At 40.7% G+C, this 17,736-nt stretch overlaps 1 protein-coding gene across 1 annotated transcript in view; it reads left to right on the forward strand.

Annotated features, from left to right (window-relative positions):
• OBSCN (obscurin, cytoskeletal calmodulin and titin-interacting RhoGEF) overlaps positions 1 to 17,736 on the forward strand; it is a gene marked incomplete at its 5' end in the record, with an annotated part of 184,638 nt that overhangs the window by 111,801 nt on the left and 55,101 nt on the right. The window contains 19 exons of the mRNA XM_080579536.1: positions 379 to 651; positions 2,375 to 2,662; positions 4,110 to 4,382; positions 5,581 to 6,936; positions 7,538 to 7,816; positions 8,181 to 8,259; positions 8,637 to 8,755; positions 9,686 to 9,883; positions 10,612 to 10,641; positions 10,749 to 10,847; positions 11,308 to 11,526; positions 12,345 to 12,411; positions 13,288 to 13,307; positions 13,612 to 13,740; positions 14,587 to 14,726; positions 15,456 to 15,656; positions 15,996 to 16,078; positions 16,817 to 16,990; positions 17,345 to 17,504. Coding sequence (XP_080435662.1) covers positions 379 to 651; positions 2,375 to 2,662; positions 4,110 to 4,382; positions 5,581 to 6,936; positions 7,538 to 7,816; positions 8,181 to 8,259; positions 8,637 to 8,755; positions 9,686 to 9,883; positions 10,612 to 10,641; positions 10,749 to 10,847; positions 11,308 to 11,526; positions 12,345 to 12,411; positions 13,288 to 13,307; positions 13,612 to 13,740; positions 14,587 to 14,726; positions 15,456 to 15,656; positions 15,996 to 16,078; positions 16,817 to 16,990; positions 17,345 to 17,504 — 4,187 coding nt within the window. The remainder of the gene's footprint in view (positions 1 to 378; positions 652 to 2,374; positions 2,663 to 4,109; positions 4,383 to 5,580; positions 6,937 to 7,537; positions 7,817 to 8,180; positions 8,260 to 8,636; positions 8,756 to 9,685; positions 9,884 to 10,611; positions 10,642 to 10,748; positions 10,848 to 11,307; positions 11,527 to 12,344; positions 12,412 to 13,287; positions 13,308 to 13,611; positions 13,741 to 14,586; positions 14,727 to 15,455; positions 15,657 to 15,995; positions 16,079 to 16,816; positions 16,991 to 17,344; positions 17,505 to 17,736) is intronic.

Genomic DNA, 17,736 nt, shown 5'->3' on the forward strand with positions numbered 1-17,736 from the left:
ACGGGCAAGGAATGCACTTCACCACATTTTCATGGCAGTGTTCACAAATCGCTCAGTAAGGAGAACAGACAAAAGCAGACATTTCAGATTTGTGAATTCAGATACTGAAAAGCCCTGCAAGTTCCCTTAAGTAACTCCATTGTATTTTTCTGCTACTTGGAAAAGAAAGACATTGCTTAGTTGATTTTTGCTCCTGAAAGTTTTGGAAAGTTTCAGCCCCCAGTGATATCATCTGTTCTAGTGATACACATAACCTCCCTTTTAATGATCTCCTTGGTCTCTGGGGCCTGACTGTCCAGAGATTCAACACAAATATTCACACCATCTCTTACCTGGTTTTGTTGCCATAACTAAGGGTCTAATTATTTTCATCCATAGGATGGCGCCTGAAGATCTTGCAGCCTCTCGCTGATGTGGAAGTCTCTCCGGGAGAGAAAGCTACATTTAGCTGTGTTCTAAGTGAAGCTGTGCCAATTAATGAAGTTACCTGGTATATTAATGACATGGAGATCCAATCAGATGAGGACTGGGAGGTACAAGCAGATGGAAACAAATACAAACTTATTCTGAGAAAAGCTCAACCGCATCACTCAGGAGAGGTGACCTTTGCTTCCAGGGAAATAATTGCATCAGCCAAGTTATCTGTTATAGGTAAGTTCATATGTTGTGTCTGATGTTCTAGCCCTGTGGCACTTGAAATCTCAGACTTTGGCATTGAGCTACAACCTCAAATTTTCTAATCTTTGTACTGATTTTTTTCTCTTTGCCTTCCATGTCCCGAGGTAGTGTTCTTTGTCTGAGAAGATGCTTCAGGGCAACTTGTTCCTTGACCAGAAACAATTCAGCCCATCAGCATAAAATTAGATCAGGCTAGTGATGATAGAGATGTTCACCAGCTTTCTTTAACTGCGGTCCTCTGTAAAGTGTAACACAATTGCATGGAAATGAATTTACTCAGAGTTCAACACCACATTCAGCAAACCCGTGGGCACAGGAAGGAGCTGCACTGGAGTGCATGTGGAAAAACTTATCAAGGGCTGCAGAGAACCCTATGAAGTCTGCTTATCTACTCAAGTGCAAGGCAACCAGTATTCCAGATTACTGTGTTGCATATTACGATCTTTATGTGGCTGAAATCCATAAGATTCGCACCTTATACTTCAGAGATATGAGAATGAGAAGCTCTTGGAGTACTTTGCAAGTGGAGAAGACAGTAGTTGCCAAAATCGCTTGCGGAGTTTGTTAAACAAATGGTTCGACAATATCCATTCCAGCACCCAGAGGCCTGGCTCCTTCCCACAGGGGGGGTAGGTCAGTCATCCAGCAATGGTCATGCCAGCACAGCCCCAGGGGTGGTTATGAGATAACTGCAATGTGTTTTAGCTGTACGCTGTACTTGAGACGTTCAAGAGCCACTGACTGACCATCCCTTCTTTAAATTATTTCAGGTAGCCTGTTCTGTCCCTCTCATGAGTGCTGAGACTTGAGAGATGCCTGATATCTTCCATTGAAAACAGTTTCACGTTATTTTGGGCATTTACACTTTAAGAATTGTAAAATGGTATCCTCGTGAACTCCTGATGGCAGGTTTTGTAGATGAATTTTGGCTGAAAATATAGAAAATAGTTCTCTATTATGTGGGAAGAAAAGACTGTGGTGTTCAAAATGAAAGAACTGGCTGCTTTATCTTTAATTTATTGGTTTAGTACATGGTGGCAGTTTGTTTACTTGGTAAATGCCATGAACTTGAAAACTGTAATTATTTCCAACTTCTAAGCCAAAGAGTAAATTAGATAAGGAACATTTTCCATTGTACTGAGTATGATTGTTAGTAGCCAGCCTGGTAGGACACCACGGTATTCCCATTATGTATTTTTTTGTTAATGCCTGATGTTACGACACAAACAGCAATTACACAGAAATTAAGTGATTTGCTCTTGAAGTTATTTGAGTTACTCTGTAGTCCAATGATAACCTGATGGTTCAAGGCCGGACCTGAAGCGAATAAAATCGAGGCCCAAATGTACTTGAAACTTTCAGCCAAATTCGTTAATAACACACATAGTATAGGGTCATCTTTGTTTTGAACTGAGTGGGACAAAGCAGCAGGAAAAGTATCACAATAATATGTGACATTAAGTGTCTGAGAGGGCACCTGGAAAATAAGTTTGTTGTTAGCACTGTAGATCAGTGCAGGAGAAGCCAGTGCACAGGTATGTCTGAGTCATGGGCATGTACCCCTCAGCTTTACAATGAGACAAATAGTGAATTTGTCATGCTTCCTTTTCATTGCTTGTAGAAAGCTCTCGGATTGTTTTAATATAAAGCAATATTGTTCATATCATGCATCACCGGACCTCTGTTGTGCCTCCAGCCCACCCTGATCCCCCTGAAGAACCAGAGGTTTTAAGTAAGAACAGTCACTCTGTAACTCTGTCTTGGTACAAGCCGCTGAGCGACGGTGGTTGCGACATCCTAGGCTACAAAGTGGAGAGGAAAATCCCAGGTATTGGCTGGCAGTCATGCAGCAAGGGCATTATTCCAAACACGGAGTTTATCGTGGATGATCTCACCCCAGGTGAACCCTACAGATTCCGCGTCTCGGCTCTAAACAAAGTCGGGGCCAGCGAGCCGGTGCACTTCCCTCAAATGGTGCAGCTAGGTGAGAAAGGAGAGATGCCCCCACGGAGGACTGCAAGCTGTTGTAGGCCTGTTTCGCATGGCATGTCTGCTTCTCCCGTTCCAGGTATCTCCTGGAAGAGTCCACTCTGCAACACCTTTCAGTGCTTTGCTGCCAACACAATATAGGAGAAAGAGCTTGAAAAAAAAAAAAATAATAAATTGTTCTGGGCTGCCACAAAGCAAAACCTGCTGTGCTGTTAGTACTCGACCTTTATTTTCTCCAACCTGCATCAAGCTGTCTTGCGGCCTGCACTGCATCCATGTGTTTTCCAGTCGCCACGAGTTTCTTTTCTGGTGGAGTTCAGATGGAATGCATCAGAAGGGGCATGCTGGAATGTGTTTGGGGCAACCAAGACCCTGGTACTGATGCCGTGGTGGGCAATGTTGTCTTCTTCACCCATCTTCCCCTCTCTTTACATTATTTGCATATCTTTTGTAATAACCCCCACAAAGGAGTGCTGGAGAACAGAGTTTCTTTGCTGTCTGTTGGTGTATCTTTGGAAGTGGGATGCAGAGCCACTGCCTCAATCTTTCTTTTCTTGCAACTCCTTCTGTGATAACCAAATGCCCAGCAAATTCCTCGAAGTGAGAATAACGGTAATAAAAAAAAATCCTCTTTTGCTCTTAAGCTCAGATACTCAGTGATGGTTTTGCAACGTCTTTCAGTGCGTCAGCTGGACCCTGGTAACTCTGCATACGCTCCCTTTGTCTACAACAAATCCAAGGTATTTTGGGCAATGGTTCCCTCGCCCTGCTGAAATGAGCAGAGGGGTGGATCACACTCAGATGTGTGCTGCTTGCAGGAACTTAGCCGTGTGCTGAGTCAACATCTGCACGTTTAAAGCATTTGTCTTCATTTTGAGCCTCAGTGACGTACAAACAGCAATTCATTTGCAAACCAAAGTAAAGAAGACAGATTTTTTCTGAGATATTCTTTATGCTTTTTGTGATTTTTTTAAACTCTTCCTAAACTAGCATAATTTTATTTTTTTTCCCTTTCAACACTTGGATGAATGCATCTTTTAATAATCTATTTTCTTTTTTATTCTTCATATTGTTTCTTCATTTTTTCACTTCTAAACATTAAGATCTTCTAGGATCTGTAGGACTGCTTGAATACTGGTTGTGATGGGTAAATGAAGATCAGCAAATAAACGCAGGAATGGAAAAAATGCAATGACTTTTGCATGTATATATTTAAGTGGAGCTAGTTTAACCCCTTGTAGAGCTTGTACAGTTTTGAAAGTGCAAACTTTGGATGCTGCCAGTGATTTTTTTCTTTTTCTTTTGCTTGTCCACAGCAATTAAAGAGTCTGTAAATGAAGGATGGGATGCTTGGACATTTGAAAGAGCAATCTGGAGGGCCTTAAAGTCAGACCGTGGTATGTTCTCTGTGTTAATTCACCTTTTTTTTTTCATAATTACAGAACCTACAGTTACGGTCACCCATCCTTTGGTGGGAGGATCAGTCTCAGAAGGGGACATGGCTCGCCTGGAGTGCAAATTATCAAGTGAAATCAAAGAGAGTGTGACATGGCTGAAAGGAAAAGAACAAATACACGCTGGAGGGAGATATGAAATCATCTCTGATGGAAAAAAGCAAATACTCATTATTCATGCATTTAAACCTGAAGATCAGGACACATATACTTGCATGGTTTCTCCAGAAGTCAAATCTGTTGCCAGCTTGTGTCTTGAAGGTATGGTGTGTGCATTCGGGTGATGTTAAATCAGTTCTGTTTATGGACAGCTAGGGGCATCTCCATGTGTTGGATTGGAATTTGTGTTCCTTTACAAGCTATGTCTAAGATCCACAAATAATTGTTATTTTCCTTTTTGGTACAGCTCAGTAAATTCCTGAATTTCTAATAGCTTTGATCTGCTCACATAAGATGTTTAAGGTGGGATACGGTTGCCTCTACCTGGGTTTCTGGTGCTTTTTGAGATGCCTTAGGGTATCCTGCCTGGCCTTCAGCTACCACTTCAAAAAGCAAGAGCTCTTTCATAGGTTCTGCATGATATCTGCCAGCCCCTGTCCTGGCCATCCCAAATGGCACTAGGTTATAGTGCTAAGGAAGCTGAACTGCACCCTTAAGGTGTGGATTCAATTGCCCACACACAGGTATCTAGTCCAATTGAGGTGCTTTAGGATACTGTCCCTGGCCTCTGTCTCCTTCTTCGGAAGGACCCAGATTGCTCATATGTCTTGTGCTATATCTGTAAGCCACACAAGGATGTCCCTAACAGCCTGGAGCATCTCCGGTGTCATTGGGCACCATGCTGTGGCAGGTCAGTGTGTCCCAGAGAGTGAGTCACAACTTTCACACTTGGACACATGTAACTCAAGGTATCCACAGGCAGGTGCCTCCATGTGAGGGGAGTCTCAGCTCTCATTACAGCCACTGGAGAGCTATTTCAGACAGTTGGTGGAGCCCTGTCTAGCTTTAAAATGGCATGAACATGAATAAATAGCTTTCCAGGCTCCACTAACAGTCTTAGGTAGATATTAATTAAACTGCAACATTTAAAAAGCTCAAAAATTTATTCAAAAATATATATTCAAAAAGCTCATAAATTTATTTGTTTAAATGTGTGAGGAAGAAAAAAGTTATTGTCTGGCCATGTCTTATGCTCGTGCATAGAATCACGGGATAGCTGAGGTTGAAAAGGACATCTGGCATGTTGTCCAACCCACCTGCCCAACGCAAGGTCACCCTGAACAAGTTGACCACGACCATGTGCAGTTGTATTAAATTTGTATTTTGTTCTCAACAAAATGCTTAGTTAAGTGCCACTGGTCCTCTTCTGTTCAGACTTTAGAATAATGTTTCCACGTGCTTTTCAGAGCTTACTCATAGACTTTGTCTTTTAACATCTTATCAATTTAATTCTCCTCAGTGCCTACAGTGACAATGCTAAAAGAGATCGCCATGGAAGTGCCCCCTGCAAGCCAACAGGAAGAGCTGGTGGATGGCCACGACCAGCCCAGGCTGCCCCCCGAGGCTGCACAGGAGGGAGACCTCCACCTCCTGTGGGAAGCTCTGGCCAAGAAACGCCGGATGAGCCGGGAGCCCACCTTGGATTCCATCAGCGAGGTACCTGAAGAGGACGAGAGGCTCCAGAAGCTGAAGAAGGAGGAAGCAGAGATGTCTCACTATTACTCAGAGGAGTACTCCACATGTGATGAGCTGGCCAGGACAGGAGAAGCAGATTTGTCTTTCACAAGCTCAGATGATGAGTCCAGAGCTGGGACTCCTTCCCTAGTGAACTACCTCAAGAAAGCTGGAAAGAAAAGTGTTAGTGTTACTACCAAGGTTCAGTCTGTCTCCACAGGCAAATTATGGAAACAGTGGGAGAAATCCAGTGTGGAGACTGTTGTGGCTGCCCCAGCTGCTAAGCCAGCTGAACCAGAAATAACAGATTTAGATGATCCTTCCATGAACAAGGCTGCTGTGAAGATCCAGGCTGCTTTCAAAGGCTACAAAGTCAGGAAAGAGATCAAGCAACAAGAATGTCCAGTGTTTACTGAGACCTTCCGAGACTTCTGTGGAGAGCCTGGAAGCACTCTCCACCTTGAGTGCATGGCCCACAGCAAAACTGACATGAAAGTCCGTTGGCTGAAAGATGGGGAAGAACTTTCAGATGGTCGCTACTATCACATAGATAATTACAGTGATGGGACCTGCTCTTTGATCATCACTGGCCTGGATAGGAAAGATGCAGGTAAATACACCTGTGAGGTATCCAATAAATTTGGGAAGGTTTCACATAGTGCCAAGGTGGTGATTGGCACTCAGGAACCTCAAGTGCTTCGTAAGGAGAAGCAAATTAAACAAAGCACTGATAGTGAGACAGAGAGCTCCTCTGGCAGCGAGCTGGATGATGCTTTCCGTAAAGCAGGAAGGAGACTTCATAGGCTTTTCAGGGCCAAGATCTCAACGGAGATATCTGATGTGGAGGAAGAGCTCTTTGTCAGCGCAGATGAAGGGGACATAGATGTGGTTGACCATCAGACATATCGTGAGGATGACCAATACATTTACATCAAGTTTGAAATCTTGTCCGAGGCAAAAACTGCTGCCACTCGTTTCAGAGAGATGTTCGGTGCTCTGGGAATACCTGTGGAGATTGACATTTTAGAACAGGGCCCTAAAAAAATTGAATTGCGTATTGGTAAAGCAACACCACCCACCCATGGAAAGTTTGCACCACCAGTAATGAGACCACCACCACCTTTGCTGACTTCTGATACAGGTAGGTAAAGCATATATTTTTTTTATTATTTGAAAAAAGGCAGCTAGAGCACGTCAGAATGTTCTCACTCATTAAGTAACTTCTAAAATTTCTGGTTTTCATTTTGTGCAGATATTTTCCTGGAAACTTTGCACTTTTGGAAAAAAAAATTAAGTTTTTGTTCTTTCTTGTATGTGGGAGAGGAGGGCAGATCAGTGATGAAGGCAGAGACTGCAAAGTATTCACTTATTTACAAAGCTGCTTTTCACAGTAGAAATGTCCCCTACTGTGGTCAGATGGCCATAAATGCTATATGATTATTGTCCTTACATCAATGAAACAGTTTTCAGAACAGTCCTGAGGAAGAAAAGATGTTTTGAAAAGGGGAGGAACAAATACAATGTTCCAGTTTGCACTGGTGGTATTGCAATGCTTATGGTGGAATATCTTCATAGTGTTTATCAGGGACTTTCTTCTTGACTGTTGTCATGGAGGAAAGAAACTACTCTGCAAATTAAAACCCTAAACCAGAAGTCTTCAGGCACTGGGCAGCAGTGCTCCTAAAATACATCTTTTAACACAACCATTTTTTCTTCCTTCTCCCAAACTACCCTGGCTTTAGCTCCCATGTTCATGACTGAGCTCCAGAACCAAGAGGTACAAGATGGATATCCTGTCAGTTTCGACTGTATTGTTGTTGGCAAACCCCTCCCCACGGTTCGCTGGTTCAAGGATGGGAAAGCTATTGAAGAAAATGATCATTACATGATCAACGAGGACCAGGAGGGGTGCCATCAGCTGATCATCACAGCTGTGGTCCCCACTGACATGGGCGTTTACCGTTGCCTTGCTGAAAACAACATGGGAGTTGCTTCAACCAAGGCTGAGCTTCGAGTGGACTGTAAGTCTCAAAACCACTGTAGAAAAAACAGAGGGAAGGGGTCATGTTCAGAGGTGGATATATATTTTTTCAAGAAAAACACTGTTTGCATATTAAAAATATGTACACGTTGCCCACAAAATGTTTCACTCTCAAATCTCTTTGGTTCAGTTGGGTTTTGCCAACACCAAGGTGAGGCTCTGAGCAAAGCTTTTCCGATAAACTGAGGTGTTTTACATAACGCAGGGGCAAGTGGGAGCCTGCTGCAGTAGCAGCAGTGAAATCAAACTGCCAGTCACTCACATTAATAGGGAAACTATGATTATAGTAGAATAAAATTTTCAAAGCTCAGAGTATATAAAACATTTCCTTTTCTGTTTAACAGTGACCAGCACTGACTATGAGACAGCAGCAGATGCAACAGAGACATCTTCTTACTACAGTGCCAAAGAATATATTTCAAGGTAAAATATTGAACTCTAACTCTTTCTGACTTTTGGAATGATAAGATCGCCATGTATACTTATATGAAGTCTGGTTTTGCTATATCTGGTATGGCCAGTTTAATGTCATAAAGGAACACTGACCAGCTGAATATTCAGATGCAGTAACTACAACAGCTGGACGTTTATCATGTGGAAACTTACTCTGGCTGCCTCGAGGCTAGCCCAGATATTTCTTCACAATATCTTTCCATTACTTTTAATGCCATATGCTGCTGAATCTGTTGTCATAATGACAAAATACACAGATTAAATTAATCTAAAATAGGCGTTTCTGATTCCAATCTCTTTTTTCTGGCTTGCTGACTTTCTTCTTTCTAATTCTAATCGCTTCTTAGTCGAGAACAGGAGGAATCTACCACTGAAGAGGAGCAATTGCCCCAGATCCTCGATGAAATTCATGATATTCATGTGGCACCTGGAGCACCACTGGCTAAATTCCACCTGAAGGTGAAAGGTGAGGGGAGCCCACAACACTGTCCTTTGTTCCAGGTTTGTTGTCAGGGTGAAGTGCTGGCCAAGGCATTCTGATGTGCTCTTCTGCAGTTGTGCCCCCAGTCTGTGCATCTTGCACCATGTTTACACAAAACAGCTAGAAGAATGTCTATGTGTGCTGATGAGTCAATGCTGATGCATTGATTTTTGCAGCAGACTCAGGCGAATAAAGTGTCTCATTCTCTTCCTATATCTACAGGGATAATTACAAGCATATGCTTCTGAAAAAAAAGTCTTGCTGGCTCTGAGCACATTAGTTATAGAGGAGCAATAAGAAATTAAAAAAAAAAAAAAAGACTGAGAGTGTCTTTTATTAACTTTAATAAATGAAACAATTCTAGATTTGCCTTACTCTGTGAGGGAGTCACGGCCACAAGTTAAAAAATGCAGAAACATCCTTCTGATGTTGCCTGTCTATTGTAGGGAGAGCTAGAGATTCTACTGTTTTTTTGTTTGTTCGTTTGTTTGTTTGTTTTCTGATTGTTGCCTGTAAAAATGATGAGAACTCTTTTTGCTTCAGTTTTTGGAGCCAATACTGAAACCGTGATATAAGCCAGGGTGATTTAGATCCACATTTCACTTCACTGGGGACTTTCCACTTTGTTTACTTTGCAAGTCAGACGTGAGCATTACCTTTCCAACCCGGAAGGCATTTGGATATGCAACAAATATGGGGAGTGCCAGAAACTGAAGAGACACAAAAGAACTTTCATAAATAAATAGAATTTCATGAATTTGCTCTCGGTTCTAGTTGGGTAAACTTTCAAAACAGCATCCCAGGGCACAGTTGAGGATTCTTTGGCTGTCCAGAAGGATCTGCCTGGTTGGAGATGTTCCCAAATCAATGTTGCTAATGCATTCTGTTGTCTGTGTCTGTAACTGCTCCTCACAGGGTACCCAGAGCCCCGTCTCTATTGGTTCAAGAATGGACAGCCATTAAAGGCCTCGGATCGTGTCCTGAAGATCGATAAAAGGGAATTGCATTCACTGGAAATTCTCAATGTCACTAAGTCAGATGCTGGCCAATACTCAATATTTCTCATCAACTCTGCTGGTTCTGCATATTCATCAGCCAGGCTGGTAGTCAAAGGTAATACTGGCCTATTTTTGGCACCTGATTTTCTCTGTTCTAGTGAACTGATTTTCTCTGTTCTGGTGAAATTCTCCCATTTGAATAGTTATTTTTCTTGAGAAAGCCTACCAAGGGAGGTCATGGGAGATGGAGAAGGCTGTAGTTAAAACACGACATTCTTGAATCTTAGTTCACCTGTAAATTTACTGTGAGTCCCAAAGATGAGACATATCACTTCTCTAGAATCTGACTGTTTCATAAACATACAGTTTACTCCTGCCTACATTAACTTTAATGGTTAATTTTACAAAAACTGAGGGCCTCTTATAAGTAATATATGAGGCTGTTGTAATAAGGCAGTGTCATAAAACTAAAATTTTGAGAGTTGTGGAAGCTGGTGTTTCCAGAGACGACCATGTATATTTGTATTTATTAATATAATTGTTCTGAAATTAGTAATTAGGTCATCTTGGTAGGCAGGCATTGTAAGTTATGTAAATTATATTTATGAGTATAAGTTATAGTAGTACTTGAAAACCTAAACAGGATACATTCCTATGCTATAGGACTATTCTTGTCATTATTAATAAATGTACTTCAGAATAATGTTTTAACAGAACTAAGATTTCTGTGTAATATGTCCTGCAGTGAGTAATCCCCTGGAATCCCCTTTCTGGTTTTTTTCATCAATTCATGGACAAAACGTATTTGTATTTTTTATTTGTTTTCTTCTCCTTGTGTTACAGATCCTGATGAGAAAGAAGAGCCAGAAACAGGTGAGAGAAGCCACAGCAGGTGGTGACAGAACCTGCAGGAATTTTTCAATAGTCTAAACTCACACACTGAAGTTGTCACCATGTTTCATCAATAATGTCATTTTCAGATTCCCACGAGCAGCTGATACCACCAAGGTTCCTAGAAAGATTTACTAATAAAAAGGTGAAGAAAGGTGCAAGCATCACATTATCTGTAAAAGTTGAAGGTAAGTGAATAGTTACCTAGTCTCCTTCCATAACACTTAAATTGCATAACTTCATAATACATTTTGGACACTCTGACCCAAGTCATCGCAGCCTCATCTCCTGTATTTAATCTGAAGTTTGGGACTTTACTCCCAACTCTAAGAGATTTTGTCCACTTTGCAGGAAAGCGTGTCACTCATCTTCACCTCCATTTTTCTGTATGTAAAAATAAGGATAATAATACTTACTAGTCCTATGAAGATGTGTTGATTAACAGCCTGGGCTTTAAAAAAAGTTTTGATGTCTTTATGAGTGTGCCATAGAAATCTTTATGTTCCTTTACTATGTATTATGACTTATTTTTGGAGAAAAATCAGGAAGCAAAAATCAAAAGCAGCATTTGTTCATAGCATGGCTTGTGATTGTGTGGAAATAACACCATTAGAAAAAATTAAGTTCACTTCATTGGTTTTCCTTTAGGACATCCACCACCAACTATTACTTGGCTGAAAGAAGAGTCTCAGGAAGACATCCTATGGATCAAACCAGATACTCCTGGATATAAACTCGCCAGTTCAAATATGCATCACAGTCTAATCCTGTTGGATGTTAAAAAGAAGTACAGTGGAGCTTATACATGCATTGCTACCAACAAAGCCGGCCAGTCCATCTGCACTGCCACCCTAGAAGTTGCAGATGGTAAATCTTTCTTAAAATAATGAGATTGTCTATATTACTTTTCATACAGTCCCTAAGAGTATGACTGATAAGGAAATTAATCAAGACCAAAATAAATATGCTTTCACAAGATTAGCTATGACTTTTCTTGCTTTGCAGATGACGATGCTCTTAACTTTTATAATGATGTTTTAGATTTCTGATTTCCCAAGCTTCAGTTAAAAGCAGCATCTTTTCTGTATAAACAGAAGACAAATATGAGAAAGAACCACATTAACCATAAAATAAAATAAAATAAAATAAAATATAAAATAAAATAATTAAAAAAAAAAAGTAATGTAAATTAACTGGAAAAAGTCACCATAAAAATATTTTAAGATGAATGTTTCAGTCTGCTAAGGTATTTTGCATTGCAGAGTTGCCTTTAGGAATCCAAGACATACACAGTTATTTGATTCCTCTATTGGTAACTTTCTATAAATTCTTCTTTCATGTTCCCTGCAGTAAGAGGATGGGGAAGTAAATATAGGTTGAGAGTACGGGCAGCACTCGGAAGGACTTGGAAGTATTGTTCTTTTATCCTTCCTTTCATCCCACTTTTTTACTGTACTAAGAGCTAAAGCAGAATAGCTTGAGCACTGTAGAGAAATGGGACAATCCTACATCTTTGTGAACAGGGAGAGGAACAAGGTGTTTGCATCACGTAAGTGGGAGTATGTATCTCAGCTCAGGAGCTGCTAACAAAGCAGATTCACCATGCCAGTATTCCCAGTAATCCATGTCTAGAAAAAGACCATCCTATGTCTTCTGTCCTCTGATGATAAACCCTAATCTTGCAGTGAAAGAGGCTGAAGTTCTGACCCAAGAGCGCGTGATGGTATCAGAAGCCATAATGACCACGCTGGGGTAAGTGGCTGGCCACCCAGGCTGAAGTGGAGCAATGCTGATATCATCCTGCACACGTTCCCAAGTCAGTTATAGGCAGTGTTGTACTTTGGACATGTTGTATACATGTCTCAGCACCAGATTTCACTGTGGAATTACTGGCTGTGTGTGACAGAGTGGTCACTGGTCTGGTAGCTATCAGGTAGCTGGAAATGATTTTGGTAAAACAGTGAGAAGTGAGTGGCTCAGTACCTACAAAAAAAGAGGCTATTTCCATTGAGGATCCTGAACATAGATCTTGAATACCAACATCTGTAGTACTGACCATTGTCCCTCTATAACTGCAGATCCCACTTGACATAATGCCTCCAACTGTAATAGTTTTATTTCAGTGCCAGCTGAGAATAAAGTCCATGTAACACCTGGGAGACAGAGGTTACTCTGCAACCCATTTCCCAAGCACCCAGGTCTTCTCAAGCTACAAATTTAAAACAAGTCAGGAATAAGAATTCTCAGGTGGGATGTGGCTTAAAAGTTAAGACAGCCATGTGTTTGTGCCTGTATGAGCCAGGTTCTCCAGATCTTGATGTAGCCAAAAGGAATTCAGGCAGTACAGACTGTAGGATATGGAGTGATGGAACTGAGCCAGTGCTGGTGTCTGCTTTTGGTGTGAGCCCTCTGACACTGAGCTACTTCGGTGACCCACCAGTTGTGTTAGGTAGCAGTGGAGGCATCCTGGATGAACAGCATTGCTCAATGCCAAGCAGAGTCCTAATCGAGCTGTTCTCAGCCTTCATGAACAAGTTGTGAGAAGGAGGGGTTGTTTCTCATTTAGATCTTCTTCCTACACATTTCATTTTAACTTCTAACTATGCTTTACTCTTTTTTTTTTTTCAGAGCTGTTCATCCCTCTGAAGGTAAGAGAAGCTATTTTCTTTCTCCTTTTCCTGCCCTTTACACCTACAGCTGAGATTGTCTTTGTTTTTCATGATCACCACCTACTTTTGTCCTTCTGTTCCCTTGTAACTGTCCAAAATGGAACTTTTTGGGACTGGTCTCTGTTCAGGGTTAAATTTTTTGAAGAAAATGTGAGCAAACAATTTTAAAAGCAGCGGAAGTGAAGAAACATAGACCTTCCTTCCACAGAAGCTTTTGTTACTTAAAAATTACTTTCCAATGACGTATTGAATGCTTAGTAGACTTTTTTGTTGTTGTTTCCAGGAGATCTTGAAGCTGGTAGGGAAGGCGTACCCAAAACCCCTATTTCATTAGCTGATGTTGGAACAGAAGAGTTCTTCCAGAAACTCACCTCTCATATCTCAGAAATGGTATCTGCAAAAATAAGTCAGGGTAAGCAACCTGGCAAGCACAATTTAATTAGTTTAGAAAAATATGAAGTCTTTGTTGTCATTTGGTCTTTAAATATCAGTGAGATTTGTGAAGCAGGTTCTGAGACAGCCTGCATAAGCATATGAACATTAGTAAATGTTTAGTACTAAGAATTTTAGTAAGAGCCCATCCAAACTGACATGTCTTAGTCTACAAATTTGAAGAATAAATAAACTACTACAATACACTGAAATGGCTTGTGTCCATCTCAGGCACACAATGTTTATTTAAATAAATAGGATTAAATGTAAGCTTTGGAGTGTAGGGCAAATTGTACAAATGGAAGAAGTTTGTTTTGAACATCTTAGGTGCTTTGGTTTACTCAGATACGCATCGCTCCTGAGTAAGAGAGGAATCCTGCTTTGAAGACTTCCCACATCTTAAAGTTTTAGCTCAAAATGGGGTTTTAAAAATCAAGTCAAGGCTGAAAACTTTGTGCATAGCTGTGCAGTAAATCAATGACTTGCTGAATTATGTGAAAAATATCTGGTTTTGTGTACTGATTATCTTGCCATCTATTTATTTCCATGTAGTAAATTTTTATCTTGAAGCAAAGATAGAGACATACCTCTCCTACAGATATTCTTGCAATGCAGTAACAATGCATGTAGTAGGCACATAGCCTCATGCATTAAAACGTCTCCATTGTTTACTCAATCCTATATATCAGTAGGATATCACACTAAATACTGCAAGTGATCTTCTCTGGCAATATTTGTTTTTATGACATTGAAAGTTATTACAGATTTGGTCCATGTTCAAATAGGAGATCTTAATTTCCTACTTTTGGGTTGCTCTGCTTTTTAGCTACACTTCGAGTGCCAGGTGCAGAAAGTGATGAGGAGTCAAAAACTCCCTCTGCATCTCCTCGGCATGGACGATCCAGACCTTCATCCATTGCTCAGGAGTCCTCATCTGAATCTGAAGATGGGGATTCCAGAGGAGAGGTATGATACCTTTATGGAGAAGTTTCATGCAAGGAGAAAACCTTACTTAGAATGATCAGTCTCCTGTATTTTAAGGATCTCCAACTCCTTTGGGGATGTACCTCTCTTCAGTAGGTACATTTAGTAGTAAAATATATTGGACCTGTGATACAGAGAACAAAGAATCAAATTCTCATGGCTCACTGTGGGACCTTGAACAAATTGTTCAAGTCAACATGGTCAAAACTTAACCTTTTATTTATTTAATACCTTTTGTTTTCACCACTCAGCTTCAGAAAGTCAGAGCTTGATTTTCTGTGGCCTTGGTTACAGTTGATCAGAATAATTTTGTTGAGAAGTCCTTTGCACAATAAAAATAGAATTTAAAGTAAATTAGGATGGTTTTGAATGTTCATTTCAAAAAGTTTCTGAAAAGAAGAAAAAATAAATTAAAAAAAAAATAAACCTTTGGCAATGTTGGCCAATTTTGACATTTTCAGGACCATTCTTTTTCCTTGGGAGCAAAATTCATTGTTTCATCCTGTAAATCCCAAATAGCTTGGACAGTTTTGAAAATATGGCTTAAGCCTCCTTGAAACTATGTCCCACTTTCAAAAAGCAAACAGTGATTCTCTTTGCCATGAAGGGGCTGGGAAATAAAACATTAAACATAGATGAGCACTTATGTTCTGCTGGTGTTACTGTATTCACTTTTCAGAGCTCGAAATAACTGTCATTTCATCCATGCAGATCTTTGATGTCTACATGGTCACAGCTGACTATGTGCCTGCTGCACCTGACAGGGAGACCATCACTTTGAAGGAAGGCCAATATGTGGAAGTCCTTGATTCAGCTCATCCTCTGAAGTGGCTGGTCAGGACTAAACCCACAAAATCCAGCCCCTCTCGACAGGGTTGGGTATCTCCAGCTTATCTGGACAAGAAATTAAAGGTGACTGATCATACTGTGTTTATTTTTATGTAAAATTACGTGGGTTTGTTGCCATCTATATACATTGTTTTTGCATGAAGTAATTAGTGAGGAAGTCATTGAAGAGGTCTGCAAAATGATTGGGCTTTTTGCATGTTATGATTAGGGATTATTTCTTTGTGTGTGCAGGTGTGCCTAGGTTTGAAAGACCTAATCATCTTCCAACAAGAAAGAAATTTCACACTGCTGCTTTAGAAATTATTGAAAGTGACTGTGAACACACGAGGGATATTTCTCAGTGTGTGCTGATAAAAGGACTGTTAACTTAAGAGAATATATTTCTTTATTCTTCTATTTTAGTTGTCACCAGAGTGGGGATCAACAGAAGTTCCCGAGTTTCCTGGAGAATTTGTTTCTGAGGACGAATATAAAAGGAAGCTAAGGTAAGGTCTTGCCATTTGTTTTTTGCAACTTTGAATCTTGCTGGTTTTTGAACTAACATGAATATTGGTATTGAGGTACCTTCTGCCAGAGTTGCCTTTTTTGTTCCTCTGAGGTCTGATACCTACACTTTCTAAGACTTACAATGTTTGAAGTTTGATTGGTTTTTGCCATTTTCAGCCAAGGAGAAATCCAGGCAATCTAAATCACATTGGGTGACTTGAAAGGAGGATAGGAGGATTTTAGTGATGGAATGCTGGTGGTTATTTCACAAAACAAACAAAACACCTTAAAATTTGGTACTTCCGTCCTTTAGGGTGCATATATGTGAGGATGATGTCTAAAAACAGTGAAAGCTCCCTCAGAAGACCAGCTACAACCTTGTGTTACTCTCCTGTAGAGCAGCACTCTACTGAATGTGCAGTCACAGAGATATTTGCTTTCTTGGTAACATAATGTGACAATGAAATTGCTGCTGTCTACTTTACATAAATCCTTTTATCACTCATGTTCTGTTTCATCTGCCCTAACAGTGGATATCTGTAAGGTAGAGGTAGTTGTCACACCATGAGTGAGGTTGTCCAAGTTCCCTTTATGGTCAGAGAGGATCTAGTCAACACACTCCAGGGAGTCTATTACTCTGATCAAGTATCTCTTCATTAGAGCCTAAAAGTCTTTTAACATGTTGAGCATAATTGTGATGATTGCTCTTTCTTTTTGCCTGTTTGTCTTCCCCTCAGTGTTCTTATTCAAGAACTATTGATCTCAGAAGAGGACTACATTCAGGATCTACAGTTCCTCCAGACTCATCACCTTAAGTACACTGAGGTCTGTCCCAATGTCCCAGGAGCTGTTGCCAGTCAGAAATCCACCATCTTCAGAAATATTGATGACATTGCTCGCTTCCATTCCAGGTAGGCATTCTCATGAGCTGTCATTTGAGACCAAAGAGTGGCTCACATGATGTCAGAGATAGAGTAGTTATGGTTACTGTGAAGGATGTGGAGCATAGGCAGTGCCAAGGTGCAAGGAAACTAATAAACCTTTTGGGATGAGAGATGATGGCATAGCTTAAGTCAGAGCACAGGGCTGGGACTCCAAGATACCCCTCAATGCTTCAAGACTCCATGCATCCAGCTTACTTTTAAGATAACTTAATTGTGTTAATCTGAGATTGTGCCTGATCTAAAGGTCTGGCTGCTGGGGCTGAGTTCTAGCCTCAATCCATCACCTTCTCCTCAGGTGTCTTTTTTTGTTTGCTTCCACAGTGTCTTCCTCCGAGGCCTACAGAAATGTGACACTGATGATGACGTGGCCATGTGCTTTATTAAACATGAGGCAGAATTTGATAAGTACATCCAGTACCTGGTGGGGCGGGTACAGGCTGAGTCGATTGTTGTAAGCAAAGCTGTCCAGGATTTCTACAAGGTAAACAGTAACCAAAGTACCTGCTGAATGTGCATTCTATAACCCACTGCGTCATGAAATGTAGTTATTAATTACAACTGTGATCCTGAAAAGAATTATTAAATATTTTGGAGTGAAACCATGGCTACGTATGATACTTTGCATTCACTCGCTAGTTCTCCCTGGTAGACACAATGGATATGTGAACATATTTACATATCAGAGTGGTAGAGCTATCCAATTTTGGCTTAGT

Source organism: Anser brachyrhynchus (assembly GCF_964034855.1).
Source record: "Anser brachyrhynchus genome assembly, chromosome: 2".
Lineage (NCBI taxonomy): Eukaryota > Metazoa > Chordata > Aves > Anseriformes > Anatidae > Anser > Anser brachyrhynchus.